At 37.0% G+C, this 17931-nt stretch overlaps 2 protein-coding genes and 1 long non-coding RNA gene across 3 annotated transcripts in view; 2 read left to right on the forward strand and 1 right to left on the reverse strand.

Moving 5' to 3' along the window:
- The first annotated feature begins 6192 nt into the window (after positions 1 to 6192).
- The window catches only part of LOC144652962 (uncharacterized), a 124928-nt gene continuing 113189 nt past the window's right edge, over positions 6193 to 17931 (forward strand). The window contains exons 1-2 of the long non-coding RNA XR_013570638.1: positions 6193 to 6466; positions 6563 to 7286. This is a non-coding gene — a long non-coding RNA (uncharacterized LOC144652962). The remainder of the gene's footprint in view (positions 6467 to 6562; positions 7287 to 17931) is intronic.
- Positions 11726 to 12868, reverse strand: LOC144653954 (neuropeptide FF receptor 2-like). Its single transcript, XM_078514085.1, has one exon. It carries the CDS (start codon positions 12866 to 12868, stop codon positions 11726 to 11728), a length of 1143 nt encoding a protein of 380 aa, XP_078370211.1.
- Positions 16040 to 17793, forward strand: LOC144654525 (putative G-protein coupled receptor 19). The gene is made up of 2 exons (XM_078514677.1): positions 16040 to 16184; positions 16342 to 17793. The coding sequence occupies exon 2, from the start codon at positions 16475 to 16477 to the stop codon at positions 17543 to 17545; it is 1071 nt and encodes a 356-aa protein (XP_078370803.1). The 5' UTR covers positions 16040 to 16184; positions 16342 to 16474; the 3' UTR covers positions 17546 to 17793.

The following is a 17931-nucleotide window of genomic DNA, read 5'->3' on the forward strand; positions in this document are numbered from 1 at the left end:
CGAAAACTGTTTTTTAACAGTCTTTTGTTGAAACTCAGCTTGATACGCTATTGAAAGTGTTCGGAGCAAGAGACTTAACAAAGCCCATTCGCTAAAAATCAACTTTGTAAACGAGCCAAAGGATTGTTTATATTTCCTACCGACTAGGATCGGACGTTGGGTGGTCTCATTCAGCCACGCTACAGTGCCGCGATAACCGTGATCTAACGAGGGTTCAAGTTGGACACCGAAATTAGTCCAATTAATTCTTCTCGATGGGTCGGCGACATCGAAAACAATCGGGATATAAAAATATAACTTCGGAGACCAAAGTGGCCGTTTAAGAAAAAAATGTCTAACATGCTGCCGTCATAACCGTAACATGGTATTCAGCGTTTTATTTCTTTCAGAGGCTTCCTTAATGCACAAACACGTCGAATCAGGAATATATTACCTGGATAACAAGAACAAATAATCCCCCGGTGTCATGATCACTGCTGGGCTTGCGGTGACCCAGCACGGATTCTCTGTAAAGAAGTATCAAGGATCGCGAATGCGTCGTGGTGGTCCTCTCGAACGGTGGCCACGAGGGCCGCCGAATTAAAACCTCAGAGTTTTACTAATGTGAATTAGTAAAGTTCAGATTTCTGTATTTCCTGTCAGCCTCTTTACCTTGTGATGTCAGTATGGCTCGACTGCGAGTTTTTCTCATGGCTCTTCGTGTTGTGGACTTCTTTATAATGGTTTTGTCACCGTCGCAGCAACACCCGGACTTGAACAGAGCGCTGTGTGCAGGTATGGGACATGATGGCATCACAAGCTGGATCCCAAGGTTTTCATCAAGGGGAAATCCCTGGGGTCTTGGTTCATAAGGTTACTCTTAAATTAGGCTATCCCCTTCCTCCCTGTTGCTAAACGGTCCCAAACATCAACATGTAGAGCTCGGAAATTTCATTTTAAAGGAAGAAAAAATGGCCACCAAAGAAGACCCCGAATTTTTATTACGCCTTCCCCACTCCCCCCCCCCCCCCCCCCCCCTTCGGTTTCAAAATAGGCATTATCATTACATACATGTTTATTTATTTCACTGTTAACTGTTCACATTATCACGTGTAGCTCACACCCTCTGAAATATCAACAATAACAAAATCCGTTTTATAGATTGAACCGTACTGATAAGAATAAGTAGGGTTGCTTGTATTTTACTTCGTTCTGGTCTTTATAGACGAATGGCCAAGGTGAATCAATAGGCTTTACACATGATAACGTCATATGCTCAGAATTCACCAGCAAGACTCGTTTACCCGAATTATTCTCAACCTTCTGCCACCTTCATACAGTTTTCATGTGGGTATTCTTTTCATCTTTGCTGCTTAAGGAATTCGTTTAGGATAAAATTTTCAAGTTTGCACTTCGAAAACGAGGCTTGGTGATGAACAAAGCCAGTCTGACGTAAACATCATTAAAGCTATAGGAAGTTGTTCCTTGAAAAAAATTCAGACACAACCCTTTAGTTCAACCTTCTGTAGTTACACCAGTTCGTCTTAGTGGGTGTTCTTTGCGGGACTGTTTTGACAGCTCGTTGGCACATGCTCGATTAGCTTTCTAAGTATTGCGACGTGCTACCTAAAACGCTCGGAAACCGACAATGTGAAAGCATATTCATAACCGCTGTGACAATAGCATGGTCAGTATATGACAGTTTTTATTTTGTTTGGGCTTCGATAATTCAGTGCAGAAATGTTTGAGGGACTTCAAGCATAATAATGTGTCAACACTAAAGAAGGAGTACTGTAACAATATGGGACATTGTCCAAATAAATAAATGCGCAAATAAATACATTGATTTGGTGCTAACTGTTCAACCGAGCCTCAAAATTAGGCTCGTGATTTACATTGTAAACAGAATCTGGGAGGAAGGCATACAAAACTGGTGAGAACATGTTTTCTAAATATCAATAAAGTCAGTCACGGAGGCAAAACGTAAGCAGCATAAATATAAAATTGTCTAAATGAAATGGCAGTTTTCGATATCTAAAATGCTTTGTTTTTACAGTCAAACGATTTTGTAAAGTTGCATGTAATTGATTCTAATCAGTTGTAAACATGATAGACGAATGCACATCAGCTCTAAGTACGTCAATTATAACGCTTGAAAGAGCAAATAGAATTATTCCCTTTCGTTCGCCGCGCCACAGAAAGCAGCTGACCCGCCGGACGAATTTTTTCTCGTGTTTGCAGGTATGTTCTTTGTTTACTATTTTATCTAAAAAGATAGTAGCGGTAGACTTTGAAAAAAAATGTGGACTTCATTATGTGGCTATATGTGAAGTAATATATCAAACACGAGACAGCGTTTTTTATCACATTTCCAAACACCGAGAAGAGAGTTGAAAGTACGACGCACAGCGGAGTATTTTTGACGAACTTCGAGGTGTTTTGAAATGTGATGAAACACTCTGTCGAGTGGTTGATATATCTTCTCAATCGAAACTAAAACTACAACGAAAACGGAAAAATAAAATCGTCAGAATCTATGCTAATTAAGATCAGATTTCCAAACTCCGTCACGGTTCTGATTTCCTTTGTTTTAACTAGATGAATTATTAATGTGTTTGAAAAGGTATGGGTCATTGTGCTTCAGAGCGGCACTTTGGCGCAGGATTATTAGAGAATAGCTATAATGGTTTGCAGTGCGAATTAGTTGTTGTATTTGAGACTACGGCTAAAATTCAGTCAGTGCAGCATACAAAAACTGTGGGGTCTCGCGCAACTTTTATTACTGCGACATCATTGAAGTAAAAATACGGGGTGATAGTCGTTGGAGAGTGTATTCAATTTTGGGGTTATTCTTACAGCATTGGTTTGCTGTAAGTATGAAAAGGTTTCTTGAGAGCTATTGTCTCTTGTTTGAATTCGAACTTCATATATTGGCTCCACAAAAAAACAATGCCCTATAGTAATGAAATTGGTAGTTGAATAGCTTTGTTTAAGGTCGCGCAGGACCCTTGCTCATTAATAACTTCATTAGCCAAATTTCTTGACGAAGTGCTATTTTATAAAGCTTTAATTCGCTACATTTTGAACATCGATGCCGCTAAAATTTATCAAGGATATTAGGGGATGATGGAATTACATCATGATTGTCGTTTTACTGAGAGATGACCGTTGACTGTGATGTTACAAGCTTTTAAAAGTTTAACCGCAGATAATGCGATTTTGTGTCCAAGATTTCAGCTAGAACAGCTCACCGACTTGAATGATTACATACCCTAGTGATAAATCATAACCTCTATTGTGCTATGGCTTCTAAGAGAGTAAAAAATGTAAAATCTAAACTTTGAAACGTGCTATCTTAATTTTGAGAAAGACGTTTAAAAGTCGCTCTTGTCATAGCACAATAGAGTACACCAAGTTTATGTTCCTCGCGAATCAGTTCCTGAAATTCTATATCGGTGGAGAAAGCTTGGACACAAAATTGCAGGTTTCGAGGCTTCCGAAGACGTTCCGAGTCAATGTTTACAACAACGTGCACTATATTTAAAGCTGTGAATCTAATTATGATAATTCGCTTTGTTCCAGCGCAGCTGAGAACAATAGCATGTAATTACTTGAACAAAGAACTTTGAGAAAAAAATTCTCATGAATATTTCGTTTGTTGTCGGCTTCAGTCGATTCAGTTCGTGCATACTCTTTAAATAAATACATAAATAATGATTGCAAGGGTCCTGCCTGACCTTAAACACATTCATTGCCACCTAAGTTCTGCCATTGGAAATTGTGGTTCAAAATGAGTCATTCTCGAGTTGTACAACTCGTCGACTTGCATGTTTTTTTTATGTCGTTGATGACTTTGTATATTTTTCTTTGCCAATCGAGCAGAGAAGCCGTTTATGAAAGATCGAGTGGTTCTGATTAATTCCACTATCCTCAATCTGTTTATTAAGTCGAAAGGGCCGATTATAATTACATGTAGTTTTTTTTCGATACAAAATCATTTTGTCAGGGTCAACATTTCATGAACATATAATCAAAGGTTCGAGATAGACAAAGTTGGAGAAAGGCTGAGTCGCTTGTTTCAAAATATATTTTTGTCTATATTCGAAAAATCAGACTTCAGCTGTAAGCTTTTAGCCGCAATCATCAATAACTTGACTGGACTTGCACTGAATGCTTCCAGTTACACGTATAGTCGCGTGACATTTATCAATAAATGTTTTTTTTTTTATGTGTGACCAGAGGTGACATTTTCTATATGGAAATTACTGACAGCATTTAGGTAACAAAAAAATACCAAAATCCTCACCAGCCCCTCTCCCTCCCGACCACCACTCTCTCCGTCAACACTACCCGAAACGGCCCTGTCCCCCTACTACACCGTGCAGACTTTATTCAACACACTACGTAAACGTTCCTCGCGAGGAAAGCTGGATACTCATTACTGACGAAAGGAATGGCTGCTTAGGAAGCAAAAGCTAGAATAAGAATTTTTTGTTATTGTTTTCTTTCGTGGAGAACTTTTCATGCCATTTTGAGTCGTGCAAGCTACAGGCATAAGACCTACTTTAATTGCAAAAATGGGAATGCAGGCGGATGGTACATGTTTTATTGTCTCGAAAGGTATCAATATCTTCAATAGAACACAAGCTACCGGCACATGCCGCAAAAAAATACTGGAATTCGAAAGTATTCTAGCACCCATAAGGTATGATAAGATAAACCATTAAAAAGATGTTAAAATAACTCACAAATGTAACACTTGTTCCACTTATCACAACCTCTCGTCGCATGGAATTTGAGTACATTGTCAATGCGTGCAGTCGCTAAGGGCTCGTCGACCAATATAACCTGAACCAATCGATGCTTCCGTCTACATTTTCATATGTCTGCCGTCTACAATGGAAGCTGTAGTCAGGTTGCCTCCGTGACTGACTTCATTAATATTTAGAAAACATTTGCTTACCAGTTGTGAATGCTTTCCTCCCAGATAATGTTTACAAAGTAAATCACGAACCGTTCTGTCGGACTCCTTTATTCTCCTTGTGGCCTTCCAAGTTGCAATTTGCATAGCGGGACTACTCCATGCAGTCAGGGTGTAGATATGTCTCGAATATGTCATGCATTTTACATCAATTGCTGAAGAGTTTAATAGTTTCCACACGTGGTATTTAAATTAATAAAATACATACAATGAATACCTCTTGAAACCGCAATAGAGTCGGGGGTTTAAGAGGCTGTATCTGTAATAGTGGTCTGCCCGTTCTGGCTTGTTAAATAGATTCCGCTCTTTTCTAGTGTGTTGCAAGACTTTCATGTACTTATACTAAAAACACAATTCACTTGACCGGATCATTAATTTTTTTTGAGTTTTTAAGGATTTTCGGTTCACCCGAACGAGCACTTGTAACGACCACTGTCAAGGCTTAAATTTACCACAACTTTGAAAATTAATTAAAAAAGAACTAACAACTTCTATACCAAACAAACACTGCAGCCTGTTAAATTATGTCTTTTTAATTTATCACACCAACTTTCATGAACATTGAGCTCGAATCAAGCTAGCAGCAAAACATTAATGACACCCCTATCACACACCTTGATGAAACACTTGAAAACGGCTCAGATTCAAACTTTATTTTTGAAAAAGTGAGGCGGTCTACTTCAATCAAACCAACGCAGCCGAAAAGTAGATGTAATAGAAAATGTTCCTATCGAAAAAAACCTTTTGGTATCGTCTTAATGAAATATTTACAGCTGTGTAAACTTGCCCAATTTCGAAGATCTTCATGTTTGCAGCCATTTTGAGGGACTCGTCAGGACGAGGAGTTTCATCAACTGGCTTCGCAGACATACCTCACACCTTCAGAAATAAACAAAGATTAGATATAAATGCAGTGCAGTTCAACTGAAAGAGAAGAAATCGTGTTTAAAAATGGAAGCTCGACTTACATTTTGACTGTTACGGACGTCTACGTACGTACGGTTGTTACTATTGGAATTTCGCTCGATGATTCCACTAGAAATAACAATATTTGACATATAAACTTCGACTTAATGTAACCTATGAATCAGCTCAAGGCAGTAACTTTGTGCTTTTCCTTCCTTACTGGCGTACAGCAAAGATTTTCCATCGCAAAACGTTGAACGTCGAAGAAACAGCTGAAGAAACGGCCTGTCGGTCACTACTTCATGTATGAGACACTATACGGTACACATACGGTACACAACGGTACTCCATACATGAAGTATATAACCGACCAATCGATAAACATGTCAGTTTGGTCTTCTTTACCTGATGCTTGCTGTTTTGTCGTGAAAACAACTTCGCTGTTCGCCGGTAAAGAAGGGAAAGCACGAGGTTACTACCTTTAACTGATTCAAACACTACATTCAGTCAAAGTCTGCGTGTCAAATATTGTTATTTGTTGTGGAATCATCAAGCGAAATTCGAACAAGAATGACCTTCGCCCGTAGAAATCGTTGAAATGTAAGTCGAGCTTCCATTTTTAAACACGATTTATTCTCTTTCAGTTGAACTGCAATGCATTTATATCTAATCTTTGTTTATTTCTGATGGTGTTAGGTATGTCTGCGAGGCCAGTTGATGAAACTCCTCGTCCTGACGAGTCCCTCAAAATGGTTGCAAACATGAAGATCTTCGAAATTGGGCAAGTTTAGGTATGTCTGCGAGGCCAGTTGATGAAACTCCTCGTCCTGACGAGTCCCTCAAAATGGTTGCAAACATGAAGATCTTCGAAATTGGGCAAGTTTACACAGCTGTAAATATTTCATTAAGACGATACCAAAAGGTTTTTTTCGATAGGAACATTTTCTATTACATCTACTTTTCGGCTGCGTTGGTTTGATTGAAGTAGACCGCCTCACTTTTTCAAAAATAAAGTTTGAATCTGAGCCGTTTTCAAGTGTTTCATCAAGGTGTGTGATAGGGGTGTCGTTAATGTTTTGCTGCTAGCTTGATTCGAGCTCAATGTTCATGAAAGTTGGTGTGATAAATTAAAAAGACATAATTTAACAGGCTGTAGTGTTTGTTTGGTACAGAAGTTGTTAGTTCTTTTTTAATTAATTTTCAAAGTTGTGGTAAATTTAAGCCTTGACAGTGGTCGTTACAAGTGCTCGTTCGGGTGAACCGAAAATCCTTAAAAACTCGAAAAAAATTAATGATCCGGTCAAGTGAATTGTGTTTTTAGTATAAGTACATGAAAGCCTTGCAACACACTAGAAAAGAGCGAAATCTATTTAACAAGCCAGATCGGGCAGACCACTATTACAGATACAGGCTCTTAATCGTTCCCGGTCGTGTGAGCGGCTTCTTATATTTCCAGGGGCGGCGACAACAAGTTGTTCCTCTATAAAAGGTACGAATATTATGTGATTTTCACTTTTAAAAATTAACATACAAGGATTATAAAAGGGTTGGAAGTATTTACAGTGTAACGAATACACTCGTCTAAATACTAAATTGGCAATGTATTTTTTAGCTTAGTGTGTTGTCACGCAGAGATAGAAGTTACATGTATCTAAAGAGTCAGTGCATTTACCGTTTGCCTTCACTAAAAAGTAACTCAATAAGGTGTTATATTTTTATAAAACGGCAAAATTTAAATTGTACTGATATATATGGTTTTCAGTTTATTATAAATTGCAGAAATTGTAAACAAATAAGCGACAAATTTAATTTGTGGAACGCTTCAATTAAAAAGTCGTTCTCGTATGCCGCATGGCGGAAAACAAGAAATGAGAGTCACTTTTGCCAGAATTTAGACACAGAATCTTTTTTAATGACAGTAGTAAATTTAACATGCTGCTTTCTAGAACCTGCCAGCGTGCGGATTTCTGAAATGTATTTGACGTGACTTTAATTTCGTTCAAATAATTCCACCAAAAAAATAATCCTTTAAAGAAATACATTGTTGTGTAATTAAAAAGAACTTTGCGTGCCACCAGTATATCTTATCCCGCGCAGGCTCTCGCACACAGTTCAATTTAAGAAAATTAAAGTACTAATTAGTAGTAATTCTGAAGAGTGTCGGATTGTTCAAACGAACTCGATAAGTTCATTTAATCTAGTTTACGAATGTTTTAGCCCACAGCTTATTTCAACTCGAAAATTGGTCGAAACGATATAATTTTGTGGTTAAGAACGAGCATTTTCACCTTAAAAAGCTTTGTAAAATCTGCATTCTAAACACGATGATCTAAATATAACGTAAGAATTAGTTACTAACAAACGATCAAGAAAGTAAGTCACTGTTCAAGACGTAAAAGAAATGTAAAGGTGAGTTTTTCTTCTGTTGATGTTAGCTTATCCTACTCAGTACATTGTTTTACGTACAACTCCTGTACGAAAGTTTTAAGTATTTATAAATTTTACGAGATGAACTAATTTAAGTCCTGTTGAAATGAAATGTTTTTTTTTTTCGAATAATTTCGCGTGTTCAAATACGGAATTATTTAGCTGGAGTAGTTAGGCATTGTTATCGTAGTGTTTTGTTTCGCCTGCTACTTACAAGATCAAAGGAGCTGATGCGAAATGGCATATCTTGTTGTCAACACATCATTCTGTGCATGTGTGGACATATGTTAAATACAAAAAGTAAATACAAAAAGTTCGATTGTTTTTACATAAACACTAGACCAAGTAACATTTAAGCATCAAAGCATCTTCCTACCACTGAATGAACATGATTTTCTTAGGGTTTATTCTCTCCCCGCTCCTACTCCCTAAGGTCAGTGCTCCTTTAAGTAGAATGGCATATAAGAACCTAGTGAACTTAGTAAACAATAGTCAGCACCATATTCTCCCAGCAACAAACACCTTTTTTTCTTAAGAAAACAAATAGAAGAAATAGAAATAGAAACTAAATAGAGTAATTTTCCAGTAAACATCAATTAAATCATGGAAAATGGAAAACTTGGAAAAATGCAGGTTCTTATATAGAAGGGTTTTTATTTCTGCAGTACCCGATTGAGATTTTTACAAACTTTGCCTATTGGTGGTAATTCTTATAGGAACTTCCTTTTTTAAAAAAAAAATTCAAGGTTGCTTCGTAATTCACGTTTCCAAGGACTGTTTGTTATCTAGACTGGAAATTAATGTATAAAAAAAAACAAGAGAAAAATGATAGGTCACCATACTTGTTTAGGATTATGCAATAGAAGAAATGAATAAGGAATAAGTGTATTTGAAGAACATGAGAAAACAATGAGGATTGAATGAAGATTCAAAATCAAGTTAGATTTATAAGTTAGTAATTCATAGATGGACACCAAAATATACCCCACGAAGTGCTTGCGTGCTAGGACAGTCTATTTGCATATATACTCCGATATCACCTCCTTAATCTTGACGAGTGAATGATAAAAACATCTCACAACAACAACAACAACAACAACAACATCAACAACCATTTTATTTTGCCAAATTAAATAGAAAATAAATTAGAGCATAACATAAATTAACTAAAATAGGCAAAAAAACTACTCAGAATAGAAATAAACTAAACGAGCTGAGTTTAATTGCTTTGACAAGGTTGTACGTAAAAGAAGACAAAAGTAAAATAAGACAAGTAATAAGTAATTAAGTACCATGCAGAAAAAAAATAAATAAGTACAATGTTACTAAGTATGTATAAATAATAATTAACAATTAGACTACGAGCCCGAGTTTTCTATGAGCAAATAGTCAACGAGGCGCAGCCGAGTTGACTATCGCTCATAGAAAACGAGGGGAGTAGTCTAATTGTTTTAGTAGAAACTCTAAAGGATTGCAGTCCAAAACCTACAATATTGTGCACTTTGAAGACAAAAATCAAGAAAATTTACCGCTTAAAGAGCTACTCGCGCGCGCGACTGTTTTCTATCGGCGAATAGAAAACAGTGGGAGAACCAATCAGATTCGCGGATTTCCATTAGAACACAGCTGAGTTTCTACTAATTTAATTTAGAAAAGTAGGGAAAAAAGGGAACATGGGAAAAAAAGAAAAGACAGACCTGTAAGATTAAGACTCCTTAGCATGAGGCGAACTACGTTCAAAGGATAGTTTTTATTACATCAATTTTAATTCAATCATGCATGTGAACATTATAGAACATTATAATATGACTAAATAATGATATTTGGTCATAAATACAACTTGAGAGAATTTGATTGAATAAATGTATGTATATTATAAATACAATAGCTGATAAATTTGTTCGACAATATCTAAATATCCTAATTTTAGGCTAATAACTAGCATCAACGAAGGGCTTCCTCATTTACTCCTTTTGAGTAGAATAAACCGAGTTTTCTATGATTATTTTTTGCGATATAAATTTCCTGACGAACTGTACAGTTGAACTCGAAAAAAGGTTCATTGATAGATATATTATAATTAAATGATAGATCATAGCCTACGTATGTTCTTTGACTTTCAAAATTTGCTTTGACATTTAAATAATATACAACACATTTTAGATATATCAATTAATCTGATGTTTCTGATTTTTTTTTTGCAACATACAACACACACCTAACATTATTTACGTTGTATGCCAGTATTTTAACACCAATATTTTACTATATCGTAAAAAATGTTAAATCGTCTGAATTTTCCAAATTTGGTCTTTATATGGAGTCTGGATGGGACTAACAGCCAAAACCATGATTTGACATGCGAAACGAAAGTTCAACTGACAGCTAAACTCGACCTTAACCCCTTTGCCGATAACTGAAAATTGACCAAACAAAAAATGTTTCAACCTTTTAATGGCCCATCCGAATCCTCTTTGTAGTACAATACTTTGAGAACTGCTGTCAGCTCATGATCAAGAACCTCGTTACCACTCCCTCTCAGCTTTTTTGGTTACACTTTTGAACTTGAATGCATATAAGAGCAAGGTACATAAATATTGTATTAACATAAAAAGTTCAGTTACGACATTACCTACAAGAAAATGATTCGACCAATGTTTTTCAACACAAACCAAGCAATATATACTACACTACTTCTTTATACTTCTATATACTAATTGAAAAGACTTCAATATGCTTTTGGATATTTTTGCAATGCGTTACGCTTGCGTTTTTTTGAAAACGGCTGTTGATAACGTATTGCACTATAAAATAATATAACTTGCTTGCAATAAATGAAGTAATTTTCGTCTTTTGCAACCGATGGTCCATGTCATTGAGCCATGTCAACAAGAGCCGTATCTTGAGAGTTGCGAACTCAATAGGATGACAGCAAATTATCCGATGATTATATATTTGCTTTCCAATTTAAACAAAAGCAAAATTATAATTAAAAAGGAACACGATTATTATGTTTTCTCCAAAATATGGCTGAGAGGAGACCAATAAAAGTAACTGATTGTGACGTGCTATTTTGTTTCGTTATTTAGTAGAGGGGGCTACTAACTAACTATAGTTTTAACCATTCAGCACTTCTTTAGGACGTATTTTCGCCGTCATCTTATAAGCTATTATAATGGGATTATCTTCGATAATTGTTTACGTTGTAAAAATTGAATGCATTATCTGCCTTATCCCATTTAAAGCCTGGTGTCCAAACAATCATCGAACACCTCAATCTCATCTGAGGTGGGAATCGTTCTCTGAAACCGGCGGCTCGAGTTATGCCCCACTTATGTATTTTCGCCGTCATCTCATAAGCTATTATAATGGGATTATCTACGATAATTGTTTACATTGTAAAAATTGAATGCCTTATCCGCCTTATCCCATTTAGAGCCTGGTGTCCAAACAATCATCGAACACCTCAATCTTATCTGAGGTGGGTGTCGTTCTCTGCGAACGCCGGCTTGACTTATGCCCCACTTTGTTTGAATCGATGACCGAAGCTCCCGCGTGCCCTTCCATTTGACAAGGTCTCACTTTCAAGGGGCAAACTAATGCCTTTAACCCATGTCGGTAATTTGAACTGAAAATAAATATCACGTAGGGATTAACAGCGTTATTGGCGTGAGCCAAGAGAACAATATACGGCATGTATACAGTTCTTATAATACAAGACGAATATGGATCCCAGTAGAAAATAATTAAATACACAAAAATATTAAATGGTAGCCAAGACAATGCAAAAACTACGACCACAGCAATGACTGTTCGAAAGACGTTTCTGTTTCGTTTGTTCCAAGAATTCTTCAGGTTTCTTGAAGAATTGATCACCTTGACTTTGCGTTCTCGTAATCGAACAATGATAATGGAGTACAGAAGTGTCAAAGTAACCATAGGAAGAATAAAAAGTAGAACAGACAATACAAGGAAGTAGTTTCTCATAATGATATCCTTGTTATAAAGCGGAGCCCAACTATAAATGCAGAGGGTCTTGTTTCCTTGAACGGATAACCGCCAAGTGTAGATGTATGGTGCGTGAAATCCAAATGCTACTATCCAAGTGAGGAAGATTGAGATGCTTCTTACGGAAGGCGTGATGAAGTTTGGTCTCAAAGGGAAAAGAATGGATCGAAATCTCTCCACTGCTATCAAAACTAAACTTTCAATAGACACAGCAATAGAAACGTCCTGGATGATATACGTCACTCTGCAGAGTGCTTCTCCTATAAATCCATCGACATGCCATTCAAATGGACTGGAGAGTATTTCAGTTATCCTGCGAGGAGCGACAGTAACGGCGAACAGAATGTCGGAACACGCCATGTTGAGAATGAAGTAGTCTACCGTTGTGCGCAAGTTCTTCTCCTTGTAAAAGACTGCTGCAATGAGCGAGTTGCCCGCCAAACTCAGAACAAGTATAGCAATATATGCCAGCGTTTGGCCGACTTTTGCACTGGCGTCTAGATTGAGTGAATCGAGATAACATTTTTCGTCAGAAGAATTCTGAACCACTGATCCATTCCCATCCATTTTTACCGGTCGGTTGCTATAATCTCTTGTTTTGATGTAGGTTTCGGGAGCGTTTGAGTAACGGTGCTGCTCGAAAATTGTTATGAAGCACTTCACTCACTCTAAAAGAGTCTTCATATGTTGTTGATCCTCTTTAATAAGACGTAATTGACAAGGAAACTTTTCATATGATATTAATATCCGTGGTTCTGAATTGTCCAACACTTTCATCCGGGACTGACCATCACTTGCATCGGTTAGTTCCATTTAATAGGAAATTGGAACAATCTCGTTTGAACAGTTTTTACACGTAGCTTGCACATTTAGCCGCACATTGACGATTTCGCAAATGAAATTTAAATTTGTACCGGTTGAAAGCCACACTTTTCGAAAATTGAAAAGTAGATCAATAGCTGCAAGTAAACATGAGTGCATCGGCGAATCTTATGTGAGACAACATCAGTAAACACAGATGACAGATAGGTGGGAATTTTAATATATTATTCATTTCCTTCGATTCATTATGTATAGATTTCTTTTGATTTTAAATCTTCAAGGAACTCATGCTCTGAATATAATCAATTATATTTCGATATTGAAATCACCCTTAAGTATGCTTCAATAGTATTTTTTTATCATTGTTATTTTTGTTCGAGAAGGTCTTTAAGATTATTTCTAACGGAAAAGGGAATTATTAAGCAGGTGTCAAGTAGTTAGAATTTTTTATATTTTTGAACAAAATCATCGATAGTTGGGACTATCCACTGATTAAAAATGTAATTATTGCGGATTTCGCAACCGTCATACTCAAAAAGACGTCCACTGTATACAGTTATACATTAGCCAGAGGTAAGAGCATTGTAATATAACAGCTTATGTCGGTCAACAGCCGGAATTGAAAAGGTAATATACTGATACTGACTGATAGCATTTATTGAAAAAATAGCTATCTGTCAAAGATTCAACAACAGTAGTCCAAAACAACAGTAAAATTATTGGAATCTAACTACTTGCTACTATTTTATTGTGTTACCGTCGCTATAAACGAAAAAGCGCTTCTGTATAAAGAAAGTACACAGAGCTATATTAAAAATATGTAATATCGGCCAATGTATTCAAGGCCAAACAAGAAGGAATGATGAAACCCACTCCCGAGACCCGACGTCTTCAGACTGTGGCGGGCTCCCCTTCATCTTTGATGTTTTAAATCTAAAATGAACGGGATTTTCATAAATAAATGGGATTATGTAGCTTGTGACGTAAGTCTTTCCCGGCTTCCGGTGAGTTTGTTTCCTGCCAATCATTACTTCCGGTTAAGATTTTTGCGGGCTCTTAGGTGAAGAGGCGCGGTTACATCACTCTCGCGCTTAAGTCTCACAGGGGGGTCTCACAACGATTGAAGAACATTTTTCCCCGCCCTCCGCTCCCTCCGTTCTGTTGTTGCTGAATTGGGTTGGCGGGTTCTCCCTCTCCTTTGCTGGGATGGGTTGAGTACTGTAAGGTTTTCATATTTAAGCTTTCTATCTTTGATATGGAATACAAACGGCCACACCCGTGGCCAAATTTTGCCATATGGTAGTCTTGTTTTTATTATTATGATTTTTATTATCCCAGCAAACAGATCTATCCTAAAGCAACACATACATACTTATACTTGTATATACTCATGTTTTTTAATCTAGGAGGAACAGGATACAGAAAGAACTTATGATAAAAAAATGTCGAACTGGGCCAATCTAGAAAACTCAGCCCAGTCCGAAGTTCCAAACATTAAAATTCTCCTTTCAAATTACCTTAAATTTCTTGAAATGTTAGTGTTAAGAATTCGGTGGTATAGAGAGCCCTGTTCAACGAAGTCGCCAGTAGTCGCAAGTTCCTTGTTTGTGCCAATTTACCACACTTTTGGCCAGCATTTTCGTTGGCTTGCGTTGGCTTTGACGATATGAAATTTGCACCAAAGTCGATGAAAGCTTTTTACCGCCGGGCCACTTTTAATGCAAATCGCCCGAAATTGATGATCGTGAATTATTTTATGTTAAAGTGTTAAATGTATTTTTTATTCTATGGCAACTTTTGTCTTTTCCAGTCAACCTGTGAATCCATTTGGCTACGACCAATTCAATTCTGTGTTTTCGTGATGAATTCAAGTATGCACGCAAGTTTTGAAATTTAAACCGGCGACTACTTGTGGCTCTGTCTGACCAGATCTTAAGGACAAATGATATATCCGCACTACGTTTGGGAATCAAGAACTAGAATACGGAGAAAATAATAGAAAAATGTAATTATTGAAAATAAATTTATTCAAATAGTTATTCTAAGACACAGATATTCTTTCAATTTTTCCTGTTGTGAGAAATATTGACCTTTCTTTGTTGGTTGCTTAGCATATTTTATTATCTTTTATTAATAAATGCACTGTTTGGATAAGAAACGATTTAAACAAAAAATAATGCCAAGATATAGGAAACTCTTTCATTTGTCTGTTCTTGACATTTGCCATCGAATTTGCATAGCATTTCCTTTTTTACAAGCCACAAAATTAACTTTACTTTTGTAAAAATCACGCAATTCTCTGTTAAAATCAGGCTAAGCAATTTTGTAGAGTTTACACAAATAAGAGTTATCTTTAACAACTATCGTACAAGCGTGGGTAATTTTAATTTGGAAATTATAATACTATCCCCCGCACGGCAGATGGTTATACGTGTTATGGCATGAAATAGTCAGTATTCTCAATATAGCGATGACAGTCAATCACTGAATTTTGAAGTTAGGAAGTAATATCCTCGTTTCTATTTCAAAGGGGAAATATCTGGCTACAAATAATGTAAAATTACCTTTGTAGATTAGACGGTTATTGGCACTGTTGAGTTTATTTTACTAATGCAGCTATATTTCCATTGCTGTGAAATTAATAATTTAAACCAATTACCTCACGGAAAGTTCCGGAGAGGAGGAAGATTTTCGGCAAAAAAGAAAGATTACTTTTTTAAAACGCAAATTGCAATATTGAAACATCTTAAAACCTGAATACTGATGCTGCATAAGTGGGCGCACCAAATAAATTCTTCTGATGCGTCATAACCGCTTTATGATCTGTTTATTACTCAGAGTTTTGAGCTCTTCTGTTTAAATTACCAAAAACAAATGTCAGATTTTGACCCACGGAGATATATACAGTTTAACTAACTATTGTTTAATACATTCATGAGATGTTAATTTCGCCAGTTTCTTTGTTAGTGCCAAAGGAAACGAAACTATAGTTAGTTTCCGAAAGAAATAATGATAATTGCGTGTGCAAGGTACAAGTCGTGAACGAATTGTTTGTCAACTCGTTAGTACCCTTTCGTTGATTCCGTATTGCTAGAATCATTTTGAATGGCATTAGACTACGAATTGCCTCAGATTATGAATAGCGTTAGTTTGTGAATTTCAAATCGATTTCGCCTTTCTTATGAAAGCAATATTCTCTTTTTTTATTTCCTGTGTAGGAAAATTAATCCTTTAAGAAGATTCGTCCGTTATTATTGAACGGTTGTGGATTCAGTGCTGGCCATTTTATGACACGAAGTCCTGGTTTTTATTCCGAGAATCTCCAAATTGAGAGGCCATTTGTAATCAAAGATGTCCGCCAATGACACGATCATGAAAAATGTGTCATATCCGTGTGGTGTTCCCGAGGACCCGTCCACCGACAAAGCATGGAAGACGTTCGCATACTGTGTCATTGCTTTGGGTTCTTTACTTGGAAACTCTCTTGTTATTCTCGTCATTTTTAAGAACCGTAGCATGAGATCCACCATAAATTACTTCATTGTAAACATGGCCGCATCTGACATCCTCTTCACCATGTTTGTTATTCCACGCATGATTTCGGAACTACATTCAGCGCCCGGCAGATGGTTCGTTGGCGGAGTGCTAGGGTCCGTCCTTTGCAAGTTGGAGTTCTTCATCCAAGACGTGACAACAGCCGTTTCCATCCTCAGCTTGGTGGCAATTGCTATTGATCGATTTTACGGTGTGGTTTTCCCGATGAAGGCTGGCCTAACGAGTGGTAGCAAACTCCGCCGTGTGGTTTTGGCAGCGACATGGTTGATGGGCGGGCTGTTACACTCACCCTACTTCTACGCTTACAAGCTGTACGATGACACTTTCTGCAGGTACAACTGGAGTCCTTTCCTCGATCACGGCAAGGCGATGACAATCTACTTTGTAATTCTGTCTATCACCTTCTTTTTCTTCCCAGTGACCATTCTGTCAATCGTGTACAGCATTATCATCATTACACTGAAGCGGCAGAAATTCCCAGGCAACCAGTCTTTAAAAGACAAAAAGAGGGTCGCCAAACGCAACCGAAGCGTTTTGCGGATGGTTGTCGCTGTAGTAGTTGTCTTTATATGCTGTTGGTTACCGGTTAACGTTTCAATCTACATTGCTCTCTTTCAATGGGGCCCCAACATCCCGTGCTATACCAGTGCATTATTTTTCTGGGTTACCTTTATTGCTTTCTCAAACGGTGGCATAAGCCCCTGCTTGTATTTCATTTTCAATGAAAATTTTCGCCAAGGCTTTAGAAAAGTATTCCTTCATCATAGTAATCGTGGTTCATTTCGAAGTAATCTGCGTTCTACTCGCCGAAGGACAGACGACGTAAGCCTTTCTGCTTTTGAGCGAGGACGACAACAAAGCATCTAATAACAATACAGGGAAAGCTAACAGAAATGGTTTGCTTTTGTAGAAGAGCTCTCGGCGAATAACAGGAAACCACTGGGAATCATTGAATACTAACAATGGAAAATAGGAAATAGACCACAACAACTTAGCCGAAGGCCAACTCAAACTGTGGTTTGACTCGTACTTTAAAGTTTTACTTAAACCTTGTTCGCGTTCAACATAGAATACCAGCTAAAAATTGTTATTTAATTTTTTTCATGAAGTGAAATATGATGCACTTGAATTTTTGACTAAAAATGATCAAATTGAAACATTTGTATTCGAAACGCCAAAGCTTAGAAAAGTGAAAATTAGACAAACACACTAGCAAAATACAAAAGGGCGTAGTTTCGGAAATAACTTTAATT

This window comes from Oculina patagonica, chromosome 5 (assembly GCF_052425735.1).
Source record: "Oculina patagonica isolate OP01 chromosome 5, crgOcupat, whole genome shotgun sequence".
NCBI classification, from domain to species: domain Eukaryota; kingdom Metazoa; phylum Cnidaria; class Anthozoa; order Scleractinia; family Oculinidae; genus Oculina; species Oculina patagonica.